The sequence below is a fragment of the Scomber japonicus genome, chromosome 14, assembly GCF_027409825.1.
Source record: "Scomber japonicus isolate fScoJap1 chromosome 14, fScoJap1.pri, whole genome shotgun sequence".
NCBI classification, from domain to species: domain Eukaryota; kingdom Metazoa; phylum Chordata; class Actinopteri; order Scombriformes; family Scombridae; genus Scomber; species Scomber japonicus.
In genome coordinates, this window is record NC_070591.1 from 19526215 (window position 1) to 19549815 (window position 23601).

The 23601-nt window shown below is 38.6% G+C and overlaps 2 protein-coding genes across 5 annotated transcripts; both read right to left on the bottom strand.

The window, feature by feature from the left end:
* Positions 1-536: 536 nt before the first annotated feature.
* Positions 537-8608, bottom strand: erlin1 (ER lipid raft associated 1). 2 transcript variants are annotated; one of them, XM_053333213.1, is made up of 12 exons: positions 8562-8608; positions 6992-7120; positions 6430-6511; positions 5558-5604; positions 5390-5451; positions 5149-5274; positions 4955-5028; positions 4219-4277; positions 4005-4096; positions 3754-3843; positions 3585-3664; positions 537-3477 (listed from the first exon to the last, which is right to left on the bottom strand). In XM_053333213.1, the coding sequence occupies exons 2-12, from the start codon at positions 7114-7116 to the stop codon at positions 3286-3288; spliced, it is 1029 nt and encodes a 342-aa protein (XP_053189188.1). In that variant the 5' UTR covers positions 7117-7120; positions 8562-8608; the 3' UTR covers positions 537-3285. The 2 variants fall into 2 exon arrangements, with proteins under 2 accessions (XP_053189188.1, XP_053189190.1); XM_053333215.1 differs by having other exon boundaries at positions 8497-8597.
* Positions 8609-11768: 3160 nt separating this feature from the next.
* On the bottom strand, positions 11769-20548 carry LOC128372978 (inhibitor of nuclear factor kappa-B kinase subunit alpha-like). 3 transcript variants are annotated; one of them, XM_053333190.1, is made up of 22 exons: positions 20285-20548; positions 19591-19708; positions 19397-19491; positions 19179-19296; positions 19013-19082; positions 18850-18938; positions 18668-18757; positions 18450-18574; positions 17796-17903; positions 17449-17584; positions 17113-17313; positions 15342-15444; positions 15007-15130; positions 14748-14899; positions 14593-14654; positions 14404-14513; positions 14272-14321; positions 13430-13538; positions 13184-13331; positions 12991-13040; positions 12468-12567; positions 11769-12203 (listed from the first exon to the last, which is right to left on the bottom strand). In XM_053333190.1, the coding sequence occupies exons 2-22, from the start codon at positions 19693-19695 to the stop codon at positions 12144-12146; spliced, it is 2205 nt and encodes a 734-aa protein (XP_053189165.1). In that variant the 5' UTR covers positions 19696-19708; positions 20285-20548; the 3' UTR covers positions 11769-12143. The 3 variants fall into 3 exon arrangements, with proteins under 3 accessions (XP_053189165.1, XP_053189166.1, XP_053189164.1); XM_053333191.1 differs by having other exon boundaries at positions 19397-19488; positions 19591-19730; XM_053333189.1 differs by having other exon boundaries at positions 19591-19730.
* Positions 20549-23601: the final 3053 nt, after the last annotated feature.

Here is a 23601-nt window from a genome sequence, read left to right on the forward strand (position 1 = left end):
ATTGTTACTGCAGTCCAGCCATTAAAATGAGCGACTACCCAACATTTCTTCACATGTATATCACATGAATATATCATTTTTGTCTTTATTCTTCCACTTTGAGTTCATAAGTTGGTGCGGGTTCATTGTTTGTCTTTTTATGTTCTTTATATTGAGTGATAAAACCAAAGCGTTCCTATAACATGGTGTTAGTTCTCCTCCTGTTGGTATCTTTGTGTAGTACACAACTGTTTCCCAACAGGAGCTATTTGTACCACAGTTGGTACTTCTGTAGCCGCCAGTGATGGAAAAAGTATTGAGACCTTTTAGATAAATGAACTAAATAATTACACAGGATATCTCCCACCCACCTCAGTCAAGTGTGATTAAGTTTGTGAACATTAGTGAGCAAGCAGAGGTCAAAACAGAAAGCTCTGAGTGATGGAACATTTGTTTACAGTGTACTCCAAGTCTTTACATAAATGCAAACTTAGGAGGATGAAAACCACTGAACTACATAATGTTCACACACACAAATCAACACAGGAGAAGAGAGGTACCAAAATAGGTTTTATTTTACATAAGAACATTGTCAAAACTTGAAAACATTTTGCATATAAACCTTTTAAAACAAAAAGACAATGTTTAAATTTCACAGATTGTACAAAATATTGACAAAAAAAATTTCATGAGTGATTCATACACCTCTTTTGCATCATTATTTGAACCCATCACCAAGTAAATGAAGAGTGCAGCTGTTAAACTGCCATTCAGAGGTCAAGTAAAACATCAGGCTGCCTTTCAAACACGAGTAGTGTCCGCCGCTAGTTGTGACTGTCTCAGCCGGAGTCTACGGTGAGGCCGTGCAGTGTTTCTGTGCACACTCTCAAGACCTATCACATGACAAGAATCACTTTAAACCTTGAGTGTCCCTTCAATATTTAAGGCTTGAATCTGAATATTGGAAGTATTTCTTTGTTTTTGAAAACAAAGCTGAACAAAATCAAAAAGCTTCGCACACAATAAAACTAGCACCATCTTGTTTTAGCTCGAGCATTATCGACATTCATCTTTAAAAAAAAAGAAAAAAAAAAGGAGAAAGCTTGTTTTTGTGCACTGCTGGAACTCACGTCATCACACAAAACTAAATCAGGAGGTTAAACAAACTCTCATGAAGTGTGAGATATTATTTTAATTAGGAGCTGTGTGCTGACAAATCCTTCGAGTGATCTTGTTTAGTAAAGACTGAAATACTTCGCAGTCTGTTCATTCTTGAAGTGCAGAAAATGTAAACATTTAGAGTAGGGCAGAACTTCGCTTGTACCATTTCCTCGTTGACCGTCCTCATAATATTCAACATCTGACATCTGCTGTAAATAAATGGTGCAATAAAATAGTGATGTAGCAATAAAAACGTCACCTTAGTTGAATGTGTTTAATTTTTTTTTCATAAGCAGATTTTAAAATAAGCTTTTATATCGTCAAATCACATTGTTCTTTTCTTGTTTCACGACCTCACTTTTCCCACATTGGTATCACCAGATTTACTTCTCAGACTCCAATAAACACAATTTACGCCAATGTTCAAACATTTTCTTGCTCAATAAGCTCTGTCCAACAATGAGCAGCTGTCCTGGGGGGGGGGATCTCTTAACAGCCAGTGTGAACACGGGGAATGATTACAACAAGCAAACTCGAAAAATTGTGAACCTATCCTTTAAAATAAAAAGTCAATTTCCTGAGAATTAACATTTAACCACGTCGCAATAAGCTCTAAAACAAAAGAGTTGGCAGATACAGTTACAGGCACTACTAATCATCTCAATCAAGCCACTATACGTTTCCACATGCACGGCTCTGATAATCAGAACAAGATAGATGATTTCAAAGATGTAGTTGACTTCATAGTGAGGAGTATATAAAAAGCACAACTTCCTCCTGTGTACAGACCCACTTATTATTACGCTTCTCAGTGTAATAAGTCAACTTAAATTTGCTTTTAGAATTAAAAAAGCAGATTTTCTTTTAGCAGCACTCAAACTTTCTTTTCTCTCTCTCAGGTGGTTTGATAGTAAATGCCACACAAGATGTCAGTGCAGCGTTTAAAATCTGTCCCATGTGGCTGCTCTTTCCACAACTAACAACACCAAACTATCACCAGTCTAACAGAAAATAAACCACATCACTACCAATCTGACGCCACTAAATATTAACTATAGAAAATGAACATACTGAGACAGCCATTCAACTTTTGAGTGTCTGTAAAAACATACTGTATCTCTCTTTACGCAGGCTTGGGTGAACGTTTAACTAAATCAGGCAATTTGCTTCGAGAAAGCTATGACTGTGAAGGTGGGTGGGTGGGTGGGTGTGCTCCATATAATGAATGACTCTCTTACAATCACCACATTTAAAAAGCAGCAAAGACCGGGCGCGCAGGTGGTCGAGTGGTTTCGGTGGTTAGAGTGCATGCCATGTATGCAGCCGACCCCTGTTCAAATCCTGGCTGGAGGTCCTTTGCTGCATGTCACACCCCCCTCTCTGTCCCATGTTTCCTGTTTGTCTACTGCTAAATAAAGGCGTCTATGCCGGAAAAAATCTTTTAAAAAAAAGAAGAAGCTGCAAACACCTGACTATAATACGATCACCCACCAGCAGCATTTTATTAAACAGTCCTCGCACTGATTGGTGTTCAGAAGTGATTCAATGTGAGAGAAAATAATGGCACAGAGATTAACCGTCCCACCTTACGGACACTTGTACAAGCCATCCTGCGTATAATTAGTGTCACCTGTTAGATTCCAGTTTGGCTAAACCAGAAATTAATTAATCAGAGTAAAAAATCTTTTTTAGCACAAATCACTCCTCTTGCATACAACAAACAAAAATTAATGCAGATCCAAAAGCAAAGTTAAACACCGCACTGATTGCAAGCACATGTAGATTAGGGCGACTACTTGCTGTCGCCTTGCAGGCATTAAGCATTTTATATGCTTTTGATTTTAAACTATGGCATCTTTCTCATTCCTAAAAAAAAAAAAAGAATTTTTCAAAGAGTGGAAGATGAAAAAACAAAAACATTCCCTTTTATCTAGTCCTTTCTGCCCCTCACTTCTGCTCATCCTTGTCCTTAAATCCTTACATTTTCTCTCTTTGCCACATAGATTTAAGACTGAAGTGTGCTGTTCACCAAACCAGCTGTAAAGCTATCCCACCTGTCATCTTAAGCTCAGCACTCTCTACCTCTCAAACAAGACAAGTCCTCAACAGGTTGTCCTGTCCTGCGCAGGGGGCTGAGCTGCGGACTCACTGCCCGTCTTGCTTCTCTTTAAGCTGGTTTGGTTCAGTTTTGGACTGATGAGTGGAGCGTGCAGACTTCTGAGGGCTATTTGTTCCTTCCACAAACATGTTGGGGATGTCCTGGCCGAAGTAGATCTTACTATTAGCTGCTATGGCCTGGTACTTCATCAGCTGCAGGTATTCTGGGGTTAACTTCAACTGTGACGAGTAGAGAGAGAGAGAGAGAGAGACAAACACGTGCAAGGTTTAGATGTTGTACTTAGTCGTGTGTTTATGTTTGAAACTGTGTCAGCACTGCCTTTTACCCGGTTTGCTTCAGCAGACTTGGCAGCAGTGTAATATTCTGCATCAGCTTTCGCCTTCTCCCTCGCCAGGAAGGCAGCATCTGCAACAAGAAGAGATGGTGCCGAATGAGACAGACACACTCACATACAAACACAAAAATGTATGCTGTGATAAAGCAGAGAGGCTGACCCTCTATTCCAGAGATCCTCTTCTCCGTCTCTTTCTCCATCACTTTCTGTTGGAAGTGGATCTCTGCCACCTGGGCCACTTTCTGAGCCTCTGCAGGGTACAAAAACACGAGTGTCAACAGGAATCAAACAGGATCGTACACAACAGTCACACATGAGTAACTGAAGGGAGGAAACTGACAGAACTGTACTGGCAGTCATGCAAATTATAACATAGCTAGCTGAATTACAGTAAAACACCACCACAATTACCTATGATGGCCTTCTTCCTCTCAGTCTCCGCCTCCTTTTCCACCACCTTCTGAGTCTGAGCCGTTATCAACAGACGAGTCTTCTCCGCTTCCCTGCATACACACAAACACAAATATACACAAATATTTTCTTTTCCGCTGTGGTCTCACTTGAACTGAGTGGATGCAGGAATACACAAAGACTGTGCTGGATAAGCGCAGATTTACAAACTCACATGAGTTCAAAGTTCCTCCTGATAGACTCTGGGATCTTTGGCTTGGTAACACGGACTGCCTTGATCAGGGTGTTTAAATAGAGCAGAGAGGAAAACAGAGAAGAAGAAAATGACCTTTTGTTCACAATCAGACTGCCAGCCGATTTCACAGAGAGTAAATTATTGATTCATTGTGAGGATAGTTAAAGTTTTATGATTGATTTACTGGTATCAACAATTTGAAGATTTTTTTAGATCAATATAGATATTAATATTTAAGTCTTAATAATACAATATATATAAGTTAATATACATTTTTTTAGGGATCCCTTAAATCTGAATTGGGACCTAGATATGTGCTAAGTCGGACATTTTACAGTTAAAAAATAAGATGATCAGTTCTGTTTCCAAATGAAATCAAACATCTTTCACATCTCTGCATTTCACTTTGTTGAGTACTTTTCAGCCAATGTATATATGCCAAGACATCTGTGATAATATCATGTGACAGGTTGACATTTTTCATGCGTGTCCCTTTTTTCATGTTTCCATTTTTACCAAATGTGCTTTATCTCGTCACACCAGTATATCAGTCCTCCATTAGGAGCGGGAGTCATTTAACAAACTGCTTTTTAGTAGCGGTGAGTAAATTGGTTTATTGTATCCAGTATACAGAGGCCAGATTCTTCAATGAGTCACCTAATTTCTCTTCCACTCTATTGCTCAAGTTATGTGTGTGTATGTGTGTGAAAGGTACCTGTATTGTGAGTCCCGGGGCCATAGAGTTAAGATCTTTCTGCAGGGCCGTCTTCAAGTTCTCATCTATGATGTCTGCAAAACAAAAATGACAAGCCATGTAAATACACACCTATATGACTGACATTCAGGTATTTCAGGACTGAACACACAGAACGTGTTGAGTTCAAACTTTCAACTTCATGAAGTACTCACCAAACAACTCAATGTAGACCTCCTGTAGTGTGTGCACACTGCAGAACTGATTCAGTTCGTGGTGAATCTTGTTGAAAATTAGAGTTTTGTCATAATCAGCAGTGTAGTTCCTCACAATATCCACAACTATAGAAAAATAAACAAAAGCAACAGTCAGACTATTGTAATACAAAGTGCCAGGCAGAGCCGATGAGTCAACAAAATAAGGAACTTTTGCAATAATGTTACAACATTTTTCTACCTGCTGTTGGGACGAGCATGTTGACAACCTCTATCCTGTCAAAATAGATCATCACACCACCGCTGTGAAGGAAAGAGAAAATTGTTGAATACACAGTATTTTTATGAATGAATGAATGGGTCAATATCTCAGCAGCTTCATAGCTCAATGTAAAATGGCTTTCTTTACCTTGTTCCACAAGGCACATTCTTGATCTCATCAGTTTGGAGAGTAGTCTGAAACACAGATTCAAAACATCTGAGAAGATCATGACAGTTTTCCTACAACATGGGTGTCCTTGAACCCCTTTTAACTTTTTTGCCCTTTTTTGATTGCAAAGCGCTCGTTCTCACCGCACACCTACTTGAGAATTTGTACCACAGCTCTTTCTGAGTCACTGTCCTCAACTGCTTGACTATCTTGCCTCACTTGTAAGTCCATTGGATAAAAGTGTCTGCCAAATGACTGAATGTAACCACTTTCACTGAGGATGACCATGAGATGCAGTCTGAAGTTCAGAAGAAAGCTAGTGAGCGGGTCTTGAATTAAAACTGTTTAATCAAATAGTAATGTGAATGGTTGATTTCATATTCAGGTTGCAGCTATTACAGGTTTTTAAAAATTGTTTCATTTTGAATGGATTTTAAGGTTTAAATTCTGGATACAAAGCAATTCTGCACTTTTGAATGTTAATTACGTTTGTAACAGCTACAACCTAAATATGATGAGCTTATGTAACAGGAAAAGCTGATAATAAATCTTTAGAAATATATACCCGATAACATTATCAGTGATTATTACCTAAATGTTACATTCATGGAATCAGACAGAAATGTATACCTCTGCTGTAAAAGATTTAGCAGCACATCAAATGATGCATAACCTTTTTCTCTCAAATGTAAAATAAAGCATTTATAGCCACGGTTGAATGACGACCGTTTACATCCTGTAGCATAGTTATTTATAGAAGACACCACTCTTGATTTTTATGTGCAGCTGACTCTGATATGCCTTGTGCCTCCGCTTTGAGCCCAAGCTTCAAGTTTGAAAGGTGAGTTTACCTGCACCGATCTGTAGGTGGTAATGAAAGGCAGCATAATATGATATCCAGGGCCATTGGGAATTGTCAGTAAAGCTCCACCCCTGAAAACAGACACAAACAAATTATTTAGTTTGGAGTTCTCAACACCTGATTATGTTTAAGCGGGATGTGCAAAAGAAAAGGACAGAAAGGTATTTATTCAGGTGTCGTTTTCATTTGTTAAGGTTGCATTATAACACAGGATGTTGTTTTGTCCATCTTGTAAAAATGATCAAAAACTTTCGGTTTCATATCTATCTTATGACCCATATTTAATATGCTAGCTATGCTTTTTTCCCAATTACATTTCCCCTAAATGAACCACAACCAAAATCCTACTTTCCCACAGGAAAGAGTAACGTTCAGATAAGCACAAACATGGAGACTTAGATTATGTATCCCAGATAATATTTCCACACATTCCTGCTGCATTCATATTAACTACTACAAGGAAACAAGCTTCTTGCAAATAAGAATATGCCATCCTCTCTCTTATGTGTTATTTCTGTCAGGCACAGATGTAAAGGTCAGTGCTGCGATACCTGTAGTACACGGCAAGGTGTCCTTCCTCTATCTTGTGAATGGAGGAGTGTAACAGGATGGCCATCAGTCCTGCTATTGTAGCAAATACTGCCCCTACATGCGGCATCGTCATCCTTGCTTGCATTCACCTGTAGGCAAGTAAATAAGCATACACACACTTAAATATTTATGTAGACGCCACAGAATTGTTAAACCTATCAGTGCAATTAGCAGCAAATATGTACACCAAATTGCCTGTGTATTCAGCCTGCCCCCTCACTGATGTTAATGAAGGGGACACGATATGATACACACCTCTCAATAATCCAACATGCTATAAACAAGGCAGAAAGTGTTTTGTATCATTTATTGCACTGAGCACTGTTTGACAGAGTAAGTGAGATGTTCCCTGTCTGGTGGGTAGTTAATCAGTGCCGCTGTGACAAAGACTGACACAAGTTGTCATTCCTGCCAAATGCCATCAGATCAGTCTGTACAATAAGTCTCCTCTGTGTCTGCAGAGTGGACAATGAAGACAGGCTGCTCATCTGGATTTTATTTCTTAATTTATTACATTGTTCATCACATTGGTTGTATGTCAGAATCATATTGGTATAACCTTTAGGTGATGTCTGTATATGCAGCTGATAACATATATTTGTATAGATTATTCAGCTATCAATATTTAGTCATATTAATATCCATGGACAATCAGGCATCCTATAAACGCAGCAATATCTGCCTGACCATGCTTTTCCTTCTGTTGTATTTATTCCTATATTTTAGTTAATTTAGTTAGTGTATATATTGTAGAGTTTGACGGCATTTGCTTCTTGGGTTTAATAAAATATCTATCTGTCTATCTATCTATGGTTTCTTGCTTTTTCTTCCTGTACACAAGCTGAAGTTAACGCTGAAGTATAACCAGAACAACTTTATGTATCAGTCACCTTCACCATAGACGTCAGACTGTCAGCTTGCATCTAAAACATGATCACATTACTCCTAGCTACCACAAGCCACAAGTCACAAGTCAATCGTTAACTTGAACGCAACACACAGTCATTCAAAGTAGTTTACTGAACATTTACAGTGAGTTTCACGTTTTCACAGGGGAGGTTATTTTGACCCTTATAGCGGCTGTAATTGGTGATAATAATATCGGTCTCTGAGTTGTAGTTAACTGCCTGGTAGACAAATTGCTCCAATAGTAGCCTTAAACTGAGCAGCTAAGGCTAACAAGCGTTAGCTCGCAGGATGACTTGTAGAGACATAACTCAACGAGTGAACAAACATGTTTGCACCACAGATGCGTTTTCTTCGATATTAACAAACAATACACTGAAGCACTTACTCAACTCAACAACCTCTAAATGCCAACAGACCATTTGGTTGCATTTTCTTGGTAACGCAAACCCTAAGCTAGACGGGGTTAGCTCGTATCACGCTAGCTCCCATTATATCGAATAGGCTCTGCAGTCAGTTTGTGTTAGCTCGATGCTAACGCCAGCTGCCGTTAACTCACCTGTAAATATGATTTCAATATTCAACCGTTAGGATAAACAGCGAGTGAAAGATAGAGAAAGTTACCACTATATCGCTCAAATGATCTCCCCTCCTGTTCTTCTCGTTCAATGACCCCTCCCCCTCACCTCTCCCCGCCTCCACCAGGTTCACACGGTCCCTGAAGGCAACAGTTGCCTTCAGGGACTGTGTCAGTCTTTGGCAAAAATTAGACAAATAATATATACACCATACAAAGTAAATCATACATACATGCACACACACGTATTTGGAGGTCAGGGATAATATGACCAAAACCACCCATTGTCCGCTAGTCTAAACCCAATCTAATTCCCCTAAATACCACAAAACACTTACATATACATATACATATGCATCCACACAAATAGTGTAATATACTCAGTCATACACTTATAGCCTACTCATATACAAGAATGTAGTTGAATTATCAGAATATGTATAGAAGATAAATCTGTCAAAATAAACATATAAACAAAAGAACATATAAATAATAATGTCAATAATTGTAATAGTTGCAATGATATTAATAATAAACATATAATTAGATAAATCAAAAAGGTAACTGATGTGCATGAGGGCACGTGGGGTTGTTCGTTTTGATTACAGTAGCTTATTTGTTAGATTATACACAGTATATCATATCAAATAATGGTATATAATATAATTCTTTGCACTTCGACTCCACTACAGTTCTGAGGAAAATATTGTACGTTCTACTGTATAAAGTACTTTAAATGTATCATGCTTACAACATTAATGCATCACAAATTCCAACACAGTAATAGAAATTGTATCATTCTGAAAAACATTATGCAATTTTGAATAACAAGAACTTTTACTCGAACGTTGTTGTTTTAATATTGTTTTTTATTGTTTTCCCCTGCTACAAAGGGAATGAGCACTTGAATGTTGTTGTACTGTCATGCAATGACAATAAAGGTATTCAATTTGATACTAATACTTAGTTTTTACTTTGCATACTTTTACTTGTAACTTGTAAAGTATTTTTACACTGTGGTATAAGTAAAAGATCTGAATATTTCTTTTTTCACTTCAAAACAAAATGTGTAAATTTGTTTGTAATAAAAGGAAGGCAAACTGCCCCGTGCAGCGCCGCATTTGGATGTGTCTGAAGCTTGGAGCTTGACTTCCCTACGTTTCTCCTACAAATGGGCCTTGAGCTTGTTTGGAGGTTCTAGCAGGGGAGCACAGCTACTGGTATACCGATGGATGGTCGTCCGCCGGGGGGACATCGTCCTCTTCCACCGAGCGCGGAGCTTCGGGAGGGACACACATGGAGCGGTGAGGGAGGAAGGGGACACCCGCCTAGCCAGCCAGATCAGCCGAATCAACCCTAGCGATCAATGGGGTGACAGATGTCGCAGCCAGATCGCCCTCACATCCGGTAAAATAAGGGAAGTCGCTGTGGATATATACCGCTTCATATGATTGTCATTCACTGTCACGGTGTTCAACCGGGACATGATCGTCAGTCTGTCATCAGTCCGCCGGTATGTTTATAAAGTGTATATGACGCTGATATTTAATCGACACAGAGATCCATTAAAATAGCGGAATCGTTTTGTTATTTTCCCATGATGTTTAGCGGCAACATGTTAATGAGCCTCGTTTCTATTGGTGTGAGTGAACCAATCCGTGTTCAGACACACACACACGTGCAGCTGAAAGTCGAGTTGAATTCAAGAAAGAAAAGCGATGTTTTATCCTGTTTTCAAATGTGACAAATGTGCAGAAAATGCCCTGCAGCGTCCTTACTGACAAGTTAAGTCATGTTGTCTATAGTAAATGAAAGTTTGCAATCAAAGGGGCAACCTCTGTGGACATTTAAACACCTACCTTTACCTTAGCTCATATGTGTTTTCTCTTGTATTTTAGACTTGTTTTTATTTTGTGTTAGCTTTTAAATCTATTTGAACTTTTACCTCTTCTTGTTGTTTTAATGTTTGTTTGTTTTAGCTTGCTGTAGTTGTTTGCTCGTTTTATTGCTTTAAATGTAAAGCACTTTGAGCTGCATTTTATGTAGGATATGAAAGGTGGTATATAAATAAACTCATTATTATTATGATTATTATTATTATGATTATTATTGTCGTTATTATTATGTAGGCATTTGTACTTTATGTAGGAAAGGATTAAAGCTTAAAGTTGATGAAAGGTAAGATAATCATGTTGAAGGCATGTTTGATCTTTTCCATTTCTGTATGGACAGTCATAACATATCCCATTAAAACCAGTTTGCTGCTCACAAAGAAGTGAACACGTGAAGTGAGTGAAGTGCATCTTAAATTTTTTGTGCAAATGAAGTGTAACCTTCCTAAAATAATATTTTTCCCCAATGACATGAATTACATAACTAATAATGTATTGAGAAGAAATAATGTAACGTTTTGCTGTGATGGTTGTTGCTTACAGTAGTTTATTGTGGAGGTCCTGGGGTACCTCAGTCAGTAGACCCTGTATGTCAAACCTGTTGGTAGGATGATAGTTAAAATGATGAATAAATAAAGTCATTGGCACCACCACAACTACTGCACTAAACACATCCTGTTTTAATATTCATGTGTATAATTTGCATTTGAAAATAAAAAGGAAGTGAAATGACACTAAATACAAGCACAAGATATGTAAGGAAGTATAAACGTACTGTATTTTCTAATGAATCAGCAAAATGATATGTATAAACTGAACAGACTGAAGTTTAAATAAAAAGACAGTTGTATGCTTGGCTGCACATACTGTAAATGTGAAATGAGTTTGTCCAGACCACACTTTAAATATAAAAAGTACAGCTTAAAAAACTGTAATGTTCCTTCATAGTTGACCTCAGTATGTGAGTTAAACATTAGATACAGATCCTGTAACGCTTTGCATACTACAGTTCTGCAGTTACTGAGAAATGGTGGCCATATGACAGGATACTTCCTCTTTTAGTCATTTAAATAGAGATGAAAGATAATATTCAGTTGAAATGGCTGATGCTGTGATATTTGATTGTAAGCCTCTCATTCTTTCTACAACATGCTTTTATGAGGTTGTTAATCAATGATTTTGTGTATGGTTTGTATGTTGGGCTTTATTTAGCCTCTTTGCTTTTAGTTTCAGCAGCTGACAGAATAATTTTGAATGTGAGGTCTTCTAAACAATCAGTTTCCTGTACGTGTGCAGACGATCTGGTTCATTGTGTGAATGTTAATGACCAGACACATGTTGTCACTTGCATAGAGTAGACAAAGCACAATTGATAATTGTAAATAAAAAGCAGGGACAAAAGGCAGCATATAAGTGTCATACGGTTTATGATTTCTTCACATTCAGTTATGCATAGTTTATGAGCAGCAATCCTTTACTCCAATCAATTTACCTGTGAAATAAATAGGTTTTGGTTACAACTGGATATAGATTTTTAAATATTTACCTTGGTTAAATCATGAATAGCTTATCACATGATTCAGTTTCACACACTATTGTGTTGTAAATTGACAATCTGTCATCCAACATTACATAATTGACACGGTTTGGAACGAAAAGACTTTGAGATAGTGTAACTCTGATAAGGCACTTCTTTCCAACATGTTTGACTCATAGCACTGAGTCTTTGGTCAGTTTCTAAATCTCCTGTATTGGGACTTTCACTGCTCCATATTGAGTCCAGCTCCAGTCCTCATCCTGGAGAGAGAACAAACAGATAAAAGCATTTTTATCATCTCCAAATTGCTTATACTGTAATTCATAACTCACTGTTCTCCATCTAGTACCTACTGAACATTATTATGCCATTCACCCATCTAACCACTAATAGATGAACCTGCATGACCTAGTCAATACTGAACACAAACATATGTTTATAAGGAAAACGTCAATACATGATAACCCATAGACACACCAGGAACACCATGCATTAATACACTCCATCACACCTTTATATCATACCATGACACTGTGCTCCATCTCCTGGGTGGTGTCTTGCAGTAGAGACGTTAGCTGAGTCAGGTAACGTTGATTCTCATCCAGTAATTGATCAACAGTTTCACTAAAAGAGAACAGAGACTCTGAATGGACTGTGTGTGTGTGTGTGTGTGTGTGTGTGTGTGCGTGTGTTTATGTTAGGCTCATGCAAACAAAACAAAAAAAGTCTTTCGGGACTATGGGGCCTCCGTATTATAGTCAAGTCAATGGTAAATTAGGAGAGCAGGAGGAGCAGGACTCCAGTTTTACTTTACTAAAGGTTCATGCAGTGGATGACCTCTAGTGGTAGTTTCGTGATTTATTCAAAACCCAGCAGCTGGTTTTAGGATATTATGCAACTCATTCTGCACAGAGTAGACCATCTTCATTCCAACATCTTCTACACTAATATCAGAAAAACAGTCACATAATGTCGATATTTCCTTTAACAGTGTTATTCAGATACAATATTAATATTAAGCTCTGTGAAACGTGGCTGTGATCTTACCTGTCACTGGACCGTTGCATTAAAGACTGTGATGGAGAATTGCTCTGCGCCTTAAGACACGACCAAACACACAGTATTAGTTACAGTATTATATGCATATACATACCAAACAAGTTATTGCAGTGCATTACGCTCCTATAGCATTACTGATAATTAAGAATATTTCCTGTTGTTCCACTAATTATATACTCACACAGGCAATCTTGAGGAGGTACCAGAACTCTTTCTGTCTCTTCATTTGCATTTGCATCACTGCTGCCTCTGCCGTTTTTATGTTCTCTACTGCCCTCTCCAACTTTGGGAACAAATCAACGATGCGTTGCTTACACACCAGAATTGTACTACAGAAAGAAAGAGGGGGAAGTGTAAAATTATACCTCACTGATGCTGAACTTGGCATGGTTTAGTATCTCTGTTTATTTTAGAGTGGATAAATTACCTCAGGTGAGTGTACAAGTCTTTGAGAACTCTGTCCTGGTTCTGAACCGTTTGGAGAATAGTCTTCACCATGTCTGAGCTGTCACTGTAGCCATGTGGAGGGTCAGGACCTGTACGAATAAACACATAACTCCTATTACTACCACTGCCGATTATCACTTAATCCTTCTATACATTTTTACTTCATCATGGACACACTACATGACTTTCAAAGTTGTCAGACTGCTGTACGGCTCACACTACACAACTCTGTGTTTTGAAGTCATTGTGGTTTGCATTCTACATGACTACGTGTCTATCTGCTCTCCCAGCTACGTTTTGTCATAAAAACACTGCACTGATTAGCAGTGAAAAACGAAGAAAAAGAAAAGAATACGGGTGAGAGAATAAATCAGGATATGCAGGCAGTGAAGATTCTGCAGAGAGTTGGAGGTAAATAAATATTTTTTTGCACTGGAAATATAATTATAATATGATTCTGATAGCTGATGACTGTTTCTTATCCTCTCATAGGCTTGTTGCATGGCCCCCCGACATAACCAGATATTTAGCCTGCTTGATATCTTTCGTGTGTCTGCGACGCATCTGCAAGCTCTACAATCATGTCTTTGAACACTTCACACACTGCGAGCCAAAGCCAATTTACCTCTGCTCTGGGGGCTTTTGTCAGCAATCTCCAAAAACAATCACTTAGTAGGAAATCAGGGCTAAAACTGTATGTCTGAACTTAGCAATAACTATTTATTTTTATAGCACTGAACTGTATCCATAGCAACAGGCATTATAAGATTCTCCAACATAAATTGTTTAGACTATTTTATATATGAGATGATGTGTACTAACTTTTGCATTTAGCTTTCAGTTGCTTGTAGAGTTCTATAGCTTTTTCCTCACTGAAAAGAGAGACATTACATTAGTTTCAGTATATCACAGTCATTAAAATGATCATTGCATAATTGTGACAGAAATACTTACAGCTGCTCCATTACATCCCCTTGTTTCCTCGCAAACGGGCTCCTCTGCAACTCCACAATCTCAGAATGTAGAGCCACTATCTCTTCATCCAGATACCCGACATCTGCAACCTATAGTAGCAAACACCCTAATAGCACATACTGCTTTTAAATATTTAATGTAAGTTTGTGACTATGACATTTGTCCTACCTGTGTAAATCCATTCGCCTTGTCTTCATTTTCCTGCCACGTCTTCAGCAGTTTTTCTGAAGCTTGAGATGAATACACCACAACAGCAGTGTCATTTAGTATTTCTGACTTTAAATGGAGTTATGTGTTATAGCAGCACATTAAGATCCACTCACAGATACCGGTGTGTCTCTGCTTGGTGTATTGCTCAAGGTCGTGCTGGATGCTGGTCTTAAAGAAAGCCAGTTTGGCTCGGAGCTGCTGTGACTGGGAGAACAGCAGGTTCTTGTACCGCGTCAAGTTGGTGTTGTAACGCAGCAAACTCAGCCTACACAAATATGAGATAGACATACTTAAGTAGTGTGTGCGCACAAGTATATGGATGTACTGTATGTATATATGTGTGTGTGTGCATGTGTGCGTGTGTGCACTTACATGGCAGCCCTCTGTCCCTGATACAGACGTACGTAGTCCTCTTTCAGTCCACAGATGTAGCTGACTGCCTCTCCCCACACCTTCCTTAATGCAGCCAGTGGGAGCTGCGTCTTGGTCTCTCTGACTAAAACAGCACACATTCCCACATTTACTTGGACATCAAATTCAAAGACTCTTCCATAACTGATGGATGAAATTTGATTCACTATCAATAACTACAAGGCTTTATTGAACTTTTCTCAAAACTACATTCTGATGACTGCAACAGACACAGAGACATTGAAGAGTAACTTCAGGACACAATTTACAGCTTGTTATTGTGTTAACTATCTCACCTATAAAGTTGACACTGTCTGGCAGCGATCTGGCAGTCAGTGGTCCAGAGTACTTGGTCAGGCTCTTATCAAGCAGGAAGACTATGGAACTGTCCCAGCCTCGCTGAAAGCAGAGATCAAATACCACTGTGCATACTACAATGCCTGAGAATGGAAACTCACAACACACCATTTGCTGCTATTTGACGCTACATTTTCTACCAGTTCAGCCAAACAGGAAGCAAAAAAATTTCATGCATTCATTCACACACTCTGCAAACTTCCGTCTGTTTATTGCTACAAAACATTAACAAGCCATTCCTACTACAACCCCAATTCCAATGAAGTTGGGACGTTGTGTAAAACATAAATAAAAACAGAATACAATGATTTGTAAATCCTTTTCAACTGAAGTTGTACATCAAGCAAGAATGGGAAAGAATTCCACCTACAAAGCTTCAACAATTAGTGTCCTCAGTTCCCAAACGCTTGTTGAGTGTTGTTAAAAGGAAAGGTAATGTAACACAGTGGTAAACATGCCCCTGTCCCAGCTTTTTTGGAAGGTGTTTGCTTGTGTTGGTTTTCGGCCTTGCCGCTTACATGCAGATATTTCTCCGGATTCTCTGGATCTTTTGATGATGTTATGGACCGTAGATGATGAAATCCCTAAATTCCTTGCAATTGTACGTTGAGAAACGTTGTTCTTAAACTGTTGGGCTATTTGCTAATGCAGTTGTTCACAAAGTGGTGAACCTCACCCCATCCTTGCTTGTGAATGACTGAGTCTTTCGGGGATGCTTCTTTTATACCCAATCATGACACTCACCTGTTTCTAATTAACCTGTTCACCTGTGGAATGTTCCAAACTCCTCCTCAACTTTCCCAGACTACGTTTACACGTGCCCCGCTATTTTCATAAAAGGACATTTCATCCTCTCCGTTTACAAAAAAAGAACTGCGTGCACACCAGTCCGTTTTCAGAAAAGTGTATATATGCCGTCAAGAGCAGCACAAGCCCACGTTAGCCAATCAGAATCCCGCATAGCAACAACAACAACGTCACTTCATTCCTCCACATAGTACAGGACTTGTATTTGCAAATGTAAACAAATACAAAAGGGATTGCACCAGCATAAATGTGACTGCTATTCTGCATGCATCCATGATCACCATAGATTGTAAACATAGACTGTAGATTGTAAACAATGTCGCATTTAACCCAGGAGCAGTTTTCGTCTCACAATCTGCTGTCGGCTCCCCAAATCTCCGTTTTTCTTTGTTTACATGAAAACGTGCAAACAGAGTTTTCCAAAATCTCCACTCTGGCCAGAGATTTTAAAAAGCATGGTTTTCAGGGGCGAATTCCCCATTTGTGTCTAAACGGAGGGTGCAAACGATGGTTAATGTCTCCGTTTTTAAAAAATAACCGGGTACGTATAAACGGGGCCCCAGTCTTTTGTTGCCCCTGTCCCAGCTTTTTTGGAACATGTTGCAGGCATCAAATTCAAAATGAGTGAATATTTGAAAAAAAACAACACAGTTTATCAGTTTGAACATTAAATATCTTGTCTTTGTAGTGTATTCAACTGAATATAGGTTGAAAAGGATTTACAAATCATTTTATTCTGTTTTCATTTACGTTTTACACAACGTCCCAACTTCATTGGAAATGGGGTTGTACTAGAAACAAGCACAGTGTGACACAGTAGTTCCCATTGTTGACTACTGTGTGTATACATGTGGCTGAGTTGGTTTGACATTAGATGTGTGTGTGTGTGTGTGTGTCACATACCAATCCATCTGGCAGACAGTGCGCAGGCGGTCTGCGTGGATCGAGGGAGATTCCCGTCTCTAACAGCAGTTCCTGACTCAGCGGGGAGATGTGTGACTGAGTGTGTATCTCCAGACGTAGCTGCAGGGAGTGTAAGCTCTCCTCAGCACCCAGCACCAAGGAGTGTAGCTGGGCTGATGTCATGTCCAACACATGGATCACCTGGTAGAAGTAAAAATTTGCACAGCACAAGGTTTACTTTGCATTACTGTCATCGAATCTCATAGCATCTATGAAAGAACTCAATAAAATTTAGTTCAAATTGGTGTAAATACAGACAAGGTTCATATTATTGACCTTCATGTTGAGGATATTCTGCAGAGCAGTGTAGCAGTGTGGTTTGTTAGTATCAGGATCCAACCCTCCACCACGTGTTGCAGGGTCCCACAGTAACAGCATCTGTAAAAGAGACTCAACTGGCTCCAGCAGCGGCCTATATGCACACACACACAGACACACACACACACACACACACACACACACACACACAGCGAGAGAGAGAGAGAGAGAGAGAGAGAGAGAGAGAGAGAGAGAGAGAGAGAGAGAGAGAGAGAGAGAGAGAGAGAGTACCCCACGTTAGATGCAGGTAGAATAAAGGATGCTTGACTTTGGGGAAGTTAAGACATTTTATTTTTTTTATCTACCTGCTGAGATTGTTGGGATATGGAAGATGTGGTGAGAATCTGACTTCTCCATTCATGTCCTCTACTGCCATGATGTCTTTGGGACCTTTGTTCTTCACTTTGCTTGTCCTACAAAAGCAGCCAAACATGCAAAGAGTAAAAGAGTCTGAAAAAGAAATCTGCAAATTGCAAAATATGAATTTTTCCCAAAAGAAATTTAGGATAAAAAAGACTCCAGACGCTGGAAACTTAAGAGATGCTATCACTCATATTTTTTTTTGCAGATTTACTGCAATTTTGAGTTAATATCACTGCCTGAATTGAAAGTATTCCCAGTTTAAAGTGAATCTAAACTTTTTAATAATTTATTTATTGTAAGTTAATAAGGCATTTTTATGTCTTGTGGTAACATTATAATATTCCCATTGAGATCATGATGTTTTCTGTATATTTTTGCAATCATTTGATAAAATATTGTATGATCACTACATTTTCTCACTGTAATTTGTATTTTTTTATGTGTGCATTCTTTGTATAAATATAAAACAATGAAGAAATGTTAAAACTCCCATGTGTGCTTACACAGGGTCTACTCTGAAAGTTATGTTTTGTATCCTGATGTACTGTATCCTGTCAGTTTTGAAAGGAAAAATGCTGATGCCACAGCTGACTCACCACTGTACAGGCTGCATATGGTGTAAAAAGGGACGAAAGCCACAAGTGCATTCAAAGATCACTGTCCCAAAGCTCCAGTAGTCCACAGTTACAGTGTAGGGTTTACTTTCAAACAGCTCTGGAGCCTGGCACACATAAATAGAGATGTTTAAAACAGAGCTCACTGAATGATATGTATTGAAATTTGTAATGAAATGAAATACTACTGAAACACTTACCAGATACTGGAGAGTTCCAACAAAGGATGTACAGAGACTGCCCTGGTCCAAGTCTTTTGCATAACCCAGATCAATAATTTTGTGGACAAGCTGGGGGAAAACATAGTTTTGGAGTGAGAGCAGGGCAAAAAGGCGGATCACAAAAGCTGCATGTGTGTAAGTACAAGAGGAAATTAGTTCACCTTTCCACCAATCTCCTGCAGAACTATGTTCTCCGGCTTTAGGTCTCTGTGGATGATTTTATTTTCATGGAGATACTGGATACCAGAGCCTGTGTACATACAGGTTATGCATTAACTGTGAAAACAGCAGCTTTTAATCAGAGTAAATGTTGAGGAATATTACCAATGTCACCAAGCAGTGAGAGGACTTCACTCTCCTTTAGCCCACAACAGTTTTCTGGTTTATTCAAAACCTAAATAAAGAGGAACAGCGACAGAGGTGAATACTGTATTTTATAAAAAAAACACGATTAATGGTTTGTCGTCTTCATGGAACACCCAGTTGGTACCTTGCGTAGGTCTCCTCTGGAGCAGTGCTCCATGGCCAGCAGAGGTAGGTCATTTAAAGCAATCGAAATCAACTCCTCCGGAACTTCTCTCGCCTGAACAACATTTACATGGTTCAGCCTGTAAAAGAAAGAAAGCCAGAGATTTGGTGGTGGTTTGACAAGGAGAGAAGTGGTCAATTATTCAAGAATTCTTGTGCTACTTTCCGATCAACACTCACTTTTTCATGATCTGGATCTCTCTGCTCCAGCGATCTCTGTTCTTGGAGTTCAGCTCTAGGCGGCAAAGTTTCACAGCTATCTTCTCTCCGGACTCCTGCCCCAAACACAGGTCAGAAGTAAAACTAAGCCAAAGACACAGTCTGGGGTTTATGTTCTCCTGAGTATACATCTATAGATACATGACAGCACTTACAAGGTGTTGGTACAGGTAGACGTGCCCAAAGCCTCCCATCCCAAGTCTCTCTTTCATCTCCCATGAACCACACAGCTGGCTCTGTTTGAGTGCTGTCCGCTCCATAATGTGAGGTCTGCTGTTGGGTCAGAGGTAGTTTGCTGAGGTAGATCCAAAAATAACAAAGAGTTTGTCATTGCCAAAATATGTACGTACAGCTGTTTATATTTTTTTTAAAACCCTTTAAATCATGCATTTCCACTACATGTAGCATTCTTCTGCATCCACATGAGTAAATATTTAGTACTGCTTTATATTTATGTGCAGTAGTAATACTACCATTAGCCAGTAATTTAGTCCTCAATTCACTTAACACTAGTTTAAAGGTAAGTTTAGCACCTTATTATTATGTTATTCTACTTTAAGACTTTTTTATATTCCAGTGGTGCACATAGAGATAGTACTGTTAAATATAACATTTTACTGCTACAGTTACCTCATTTTTCTACAGGGATCTACCGTTTAAATTCACCTTTTATCATATTGAATGCTATCTGAGGTTATGCATTTTGCCAATACAGTCAGTAGCTTGACAAAGAGATGCTTAAACCCAGTTGCTTTTTTAGGAGAGCCAATTTCAGTTTCCTGAAGCCAGATAACTTGCTTAAGTCGACAAAAACAAACACACAGGTCCTCAAACATCAGATACACTCACCTGTCCAGGAGGTCAGAGTTTGGAGGTGACTGTCATGTCTTAATGTCAGATCATTGTTGCGTTCAAAGTTAGCTAACCGTGTTGTTTACAGTCCTTTTTCTTCGTGTTTATAGGTAACACTTACACGTGAACCGGCGAAATTCAACTTTTAGCCTTTCCAATCCATCAAGCACTGCTTTAAAGACGCGTTTGTGCTGTTTTTGTTGTAGTTTTGTTGTGAAAACACACACCTACAGGAGCCTTAATATCTGCGCAAAGTGAAAGTGTATAAACTGACAGGCAGCCATCTGCGCATGCGTATGTCACTCTCAGAGGACACATGGAGGCAAAGCTCCCTCTGTTGGGGGATTTCCCATCTTGTCCACACCCAAACCACAAGACAGAGGGACAATTGATGGATTTAACATATTTATAATATAAATATGAAATTAGAAGTAGGGGATCAAGATCTGCCTACTATTTCTTTTTTTTCCCCAGCAAGAATAAATATTCCCCCAAAACTATGATAGGGTCCTCATTTGTTCACTAGATGGTGCCATATGCACAGCTTCAGTCCTGTCCTAATAAATACACAGATTTCAACGTTCCACATTAGAGACAGCAATTACAAGTGCATTCAAACTATATATAAGAAAATAGTATGTGAAATCTGTTTCTCTACAATCAGTGTTAACAATTGGCTAAATTTTAAATCCTGTGACCTGACATTAGCCTTTAATTACATGATCACAAAACAAGGCTTTAAGTTGGAGGGACATTTGTGCATGTTGTAGAGATTACAATATCACTATTATTAATTGTTCACATTATTGTAGAAGGGTTTCCAACTAGCAGTTGAAAAACATGACTAATTTCAATACCAAAAGAAAAAAACACAAATTAAAATGAGCAGTTGTTCCACATGTGTTAACTACTCGGGTGCAAAGCTATTTTTCTACAGTTTCAGTTTGAGGAACAAGAGGTTTGATTTGGTTCCAGTCTGTGTATAAGCTATATAGCCTATGTATAAGAATTACCACTGATGAAATAATGAGGCTGTTCATGGTGATGCATGAAACATTTAATGAAATCAGATGACCTTTCACAGTTGGATGAAACAAAGTTATATTTCAATTTCTAATTTTTAACTGAGATTAAAACAATAAAATAAAATGCAGTCAGTTGAAGGGGGAGCTCATAATTTCTCAATTTACCAGAGAAGTAGATGAGCTCACAGTAAGCTGAAAGGAATGTGAGTTAGGAAATATGAAGACGTGGTTAAAACTATGATTAAAGGCTGAGCTATTGCTCCTGATGTTGGTAATGAAACAAAATAAATTGCAACTGTCTGTGGTTTTTTTGTGTTTTGTTCCCATCTGTGTGAAACAGAGTATGTTTGTGAAGTAACAAATTTCAGAGGAATATAAAACATCTTTAAAAATCATGACTCAACTGGTTCTTTGCTTAGCAAGTGTTAGACAAGTTATATCAAATATTGGTATTCAAATGCTATCAAAATGTTCCTTCTTCATTTTTGGTAGCACATTTGTTTGTGTCTGTAGACTATAAAGAAGTATAAACAAGTAAGAACAAGAAGTAAGAAGAAAACATCTATAAATCATCTATATAAAACCACAATAGTTGAAGTAGTTCCTAAAATTGTGTTGCAAGTGTTGCAGTTTAATTGAAAGGACGTCTATATTTTCTCAGTGTGTGGGAAAGGAGAAGCAGACACGTATCTCATGATTGAATAGAGAAGCTGAATACACGTGCCTGAAATCCCCATCACACTGTTGAGTAAAACTAGGTCTGTGAGAAAAGTGAATAGCTTGAAGTGTGAAGTGTGATTATCTGTCTTAATTTCAGATTATACGTGTTTAGTACTTTAGATAAAGGAACAATAAGTCAGTTGAAATTTCTCTATACGGTTTTGGGATTGAGATGTTTTGCACACAGCTTCAAGTTCTAATGATCAGAATCCAGAATTACAAAATCATTGAAAAATCATCAAAATCGGAGTTTAGTGACTTGGACAGAATAGTTCCTAGTTTAATCAAAATATCAAGCAAGTCGGAGAAGTCAATTCTAATTCAATATCAGATTGAGTCATACTCGACTTTCCTGTGTTGTTTCGGTGGCTAGTGTTTCCTTTTTTCACAGCACTGGTGTCAATGTTGAAGACGAATTGCACGCCAAGAGATGTGATGTAATCAAAATTAGTAGATTTATTTCCTAGGATGTGGGCACACACACTTGCAGGGAAATTACACCTTTTTTTTCTTTTTTTTTAACTTACAACACCTTGGGCTAATGACGTAACAGCCCTTGATCATTACTGCCCCCTGATGATTCCATCTATGGCTTACGTCTGAATGTAGACCCTCATCCTGTTGTGACTTGCAGTTAACATTGTCAACTGTCCACCTAAGAACCACCTCTGCCCACCAAGTTATCATTTGATCTTGTCTCTGTGTCACACTGTAAGGTCTGAATGCAAATGCTCTCCCTTCCTGCCTTGTGTTTCTTTGCTGATCACTGCCTTGGTCTTACTATATAAAATGCCTCCATTTCATTTGCTCTGGGTCAGTCCACTGTCTCAGACCCACTCTGTGTCAGTGTGCTCACCGATATCCCGGGATATCAATAAACATCCAACACCACAGCAAACTTTGAACAAGGACTTGAGTAAATTTCTTCAACAATGTCAATGGCTTCCTGTGAACCAGCTCCCACAAAGCTCCTACATGTCAATTGTCATACTGTTATAGGAGAAGGCAACATGCATAGAAACTACGTATATGAACACATACAATTTGAACAACTTAAAACAAGAGACACAACAAAAAAAGCACTTTAAAGATTATCAAAGTTTGCTGAAATTAAACACTGCAGTGGCCCTCTCTAAATGTGGGCTGCTGACCTTTTAATGAGCATGCTGAGAGTACTCATAGTTATACTTCCTTTTAACCTACAGTAGTTCAGGTGCAAGACATCCGATTTAAAAATGAATCATGGGGTAGAGAGTTAAATGTCAGAAAAGGACAGCAGACTGGACAAAGGGAGGAAGAAGAAGAGCCAAAAATGACAAAATGAAACACTTTAGGTTGCAGATGGCTTCAACCACAAATATTCTGGTCATTTCTGTATAATTCATTGTTCTTCTTTTGGTGGAACACCTGAGAGTGGCTTAAAGTAGACATCAAAGTTAACACTTCGAAGACTACAATAGGAGTCAATACATTAATGACATGAATGTTTTAAGTGTTAACTTGTTTCAAGCTTCCTGACCTGGCCAAAGTCATGTTGTAATGATTTATTTCCTTCTTACACCCCAGATA

Coding starts and splice junctions, on each gene's coding strand:
- erlin1 (XM_053333213.1), bottom strand. CDS start 7,116: ATGCAAGCAAGGATGACGATGCCGCATGTAGGGGCAGTATTTGCTACA. Junction 5,452..5,557: donor AATGTGCCTTGTGGAACAAG/GTAAAGAAAGCC, acceptor TTTCCTTCACAG/CGGTGGTGTGATGATCTATT. Junction 3,478..3,584: donor AGTCTGCTGAAGCAAACCGG/GTAAAAGGCAGT, acceptor TACTCGTCACAG/TTGAAGTTAACCCCAGAATA.
- LOC128372978 (XM_053333190.1), bottom strand. CDS start 19,695: ATGGAGCGGACAGCACTCAAACAGAGCCAGCTGTGTGGTTCATGGGAG. Junction 18,758..18,849: donor TGCAGGAGATTGGTGGAAAG/GTGAACTAATTT, acceptor GTTTTCCCCCAG/CTTGTCCACAAAATTATTGA. Junction 17,314..17,448: donor AGAATATCCTCAACATGAAG/GTCAATAATATG, acceptor TACTTCTACCAG/GTGATCCATGTGTTGGACAT.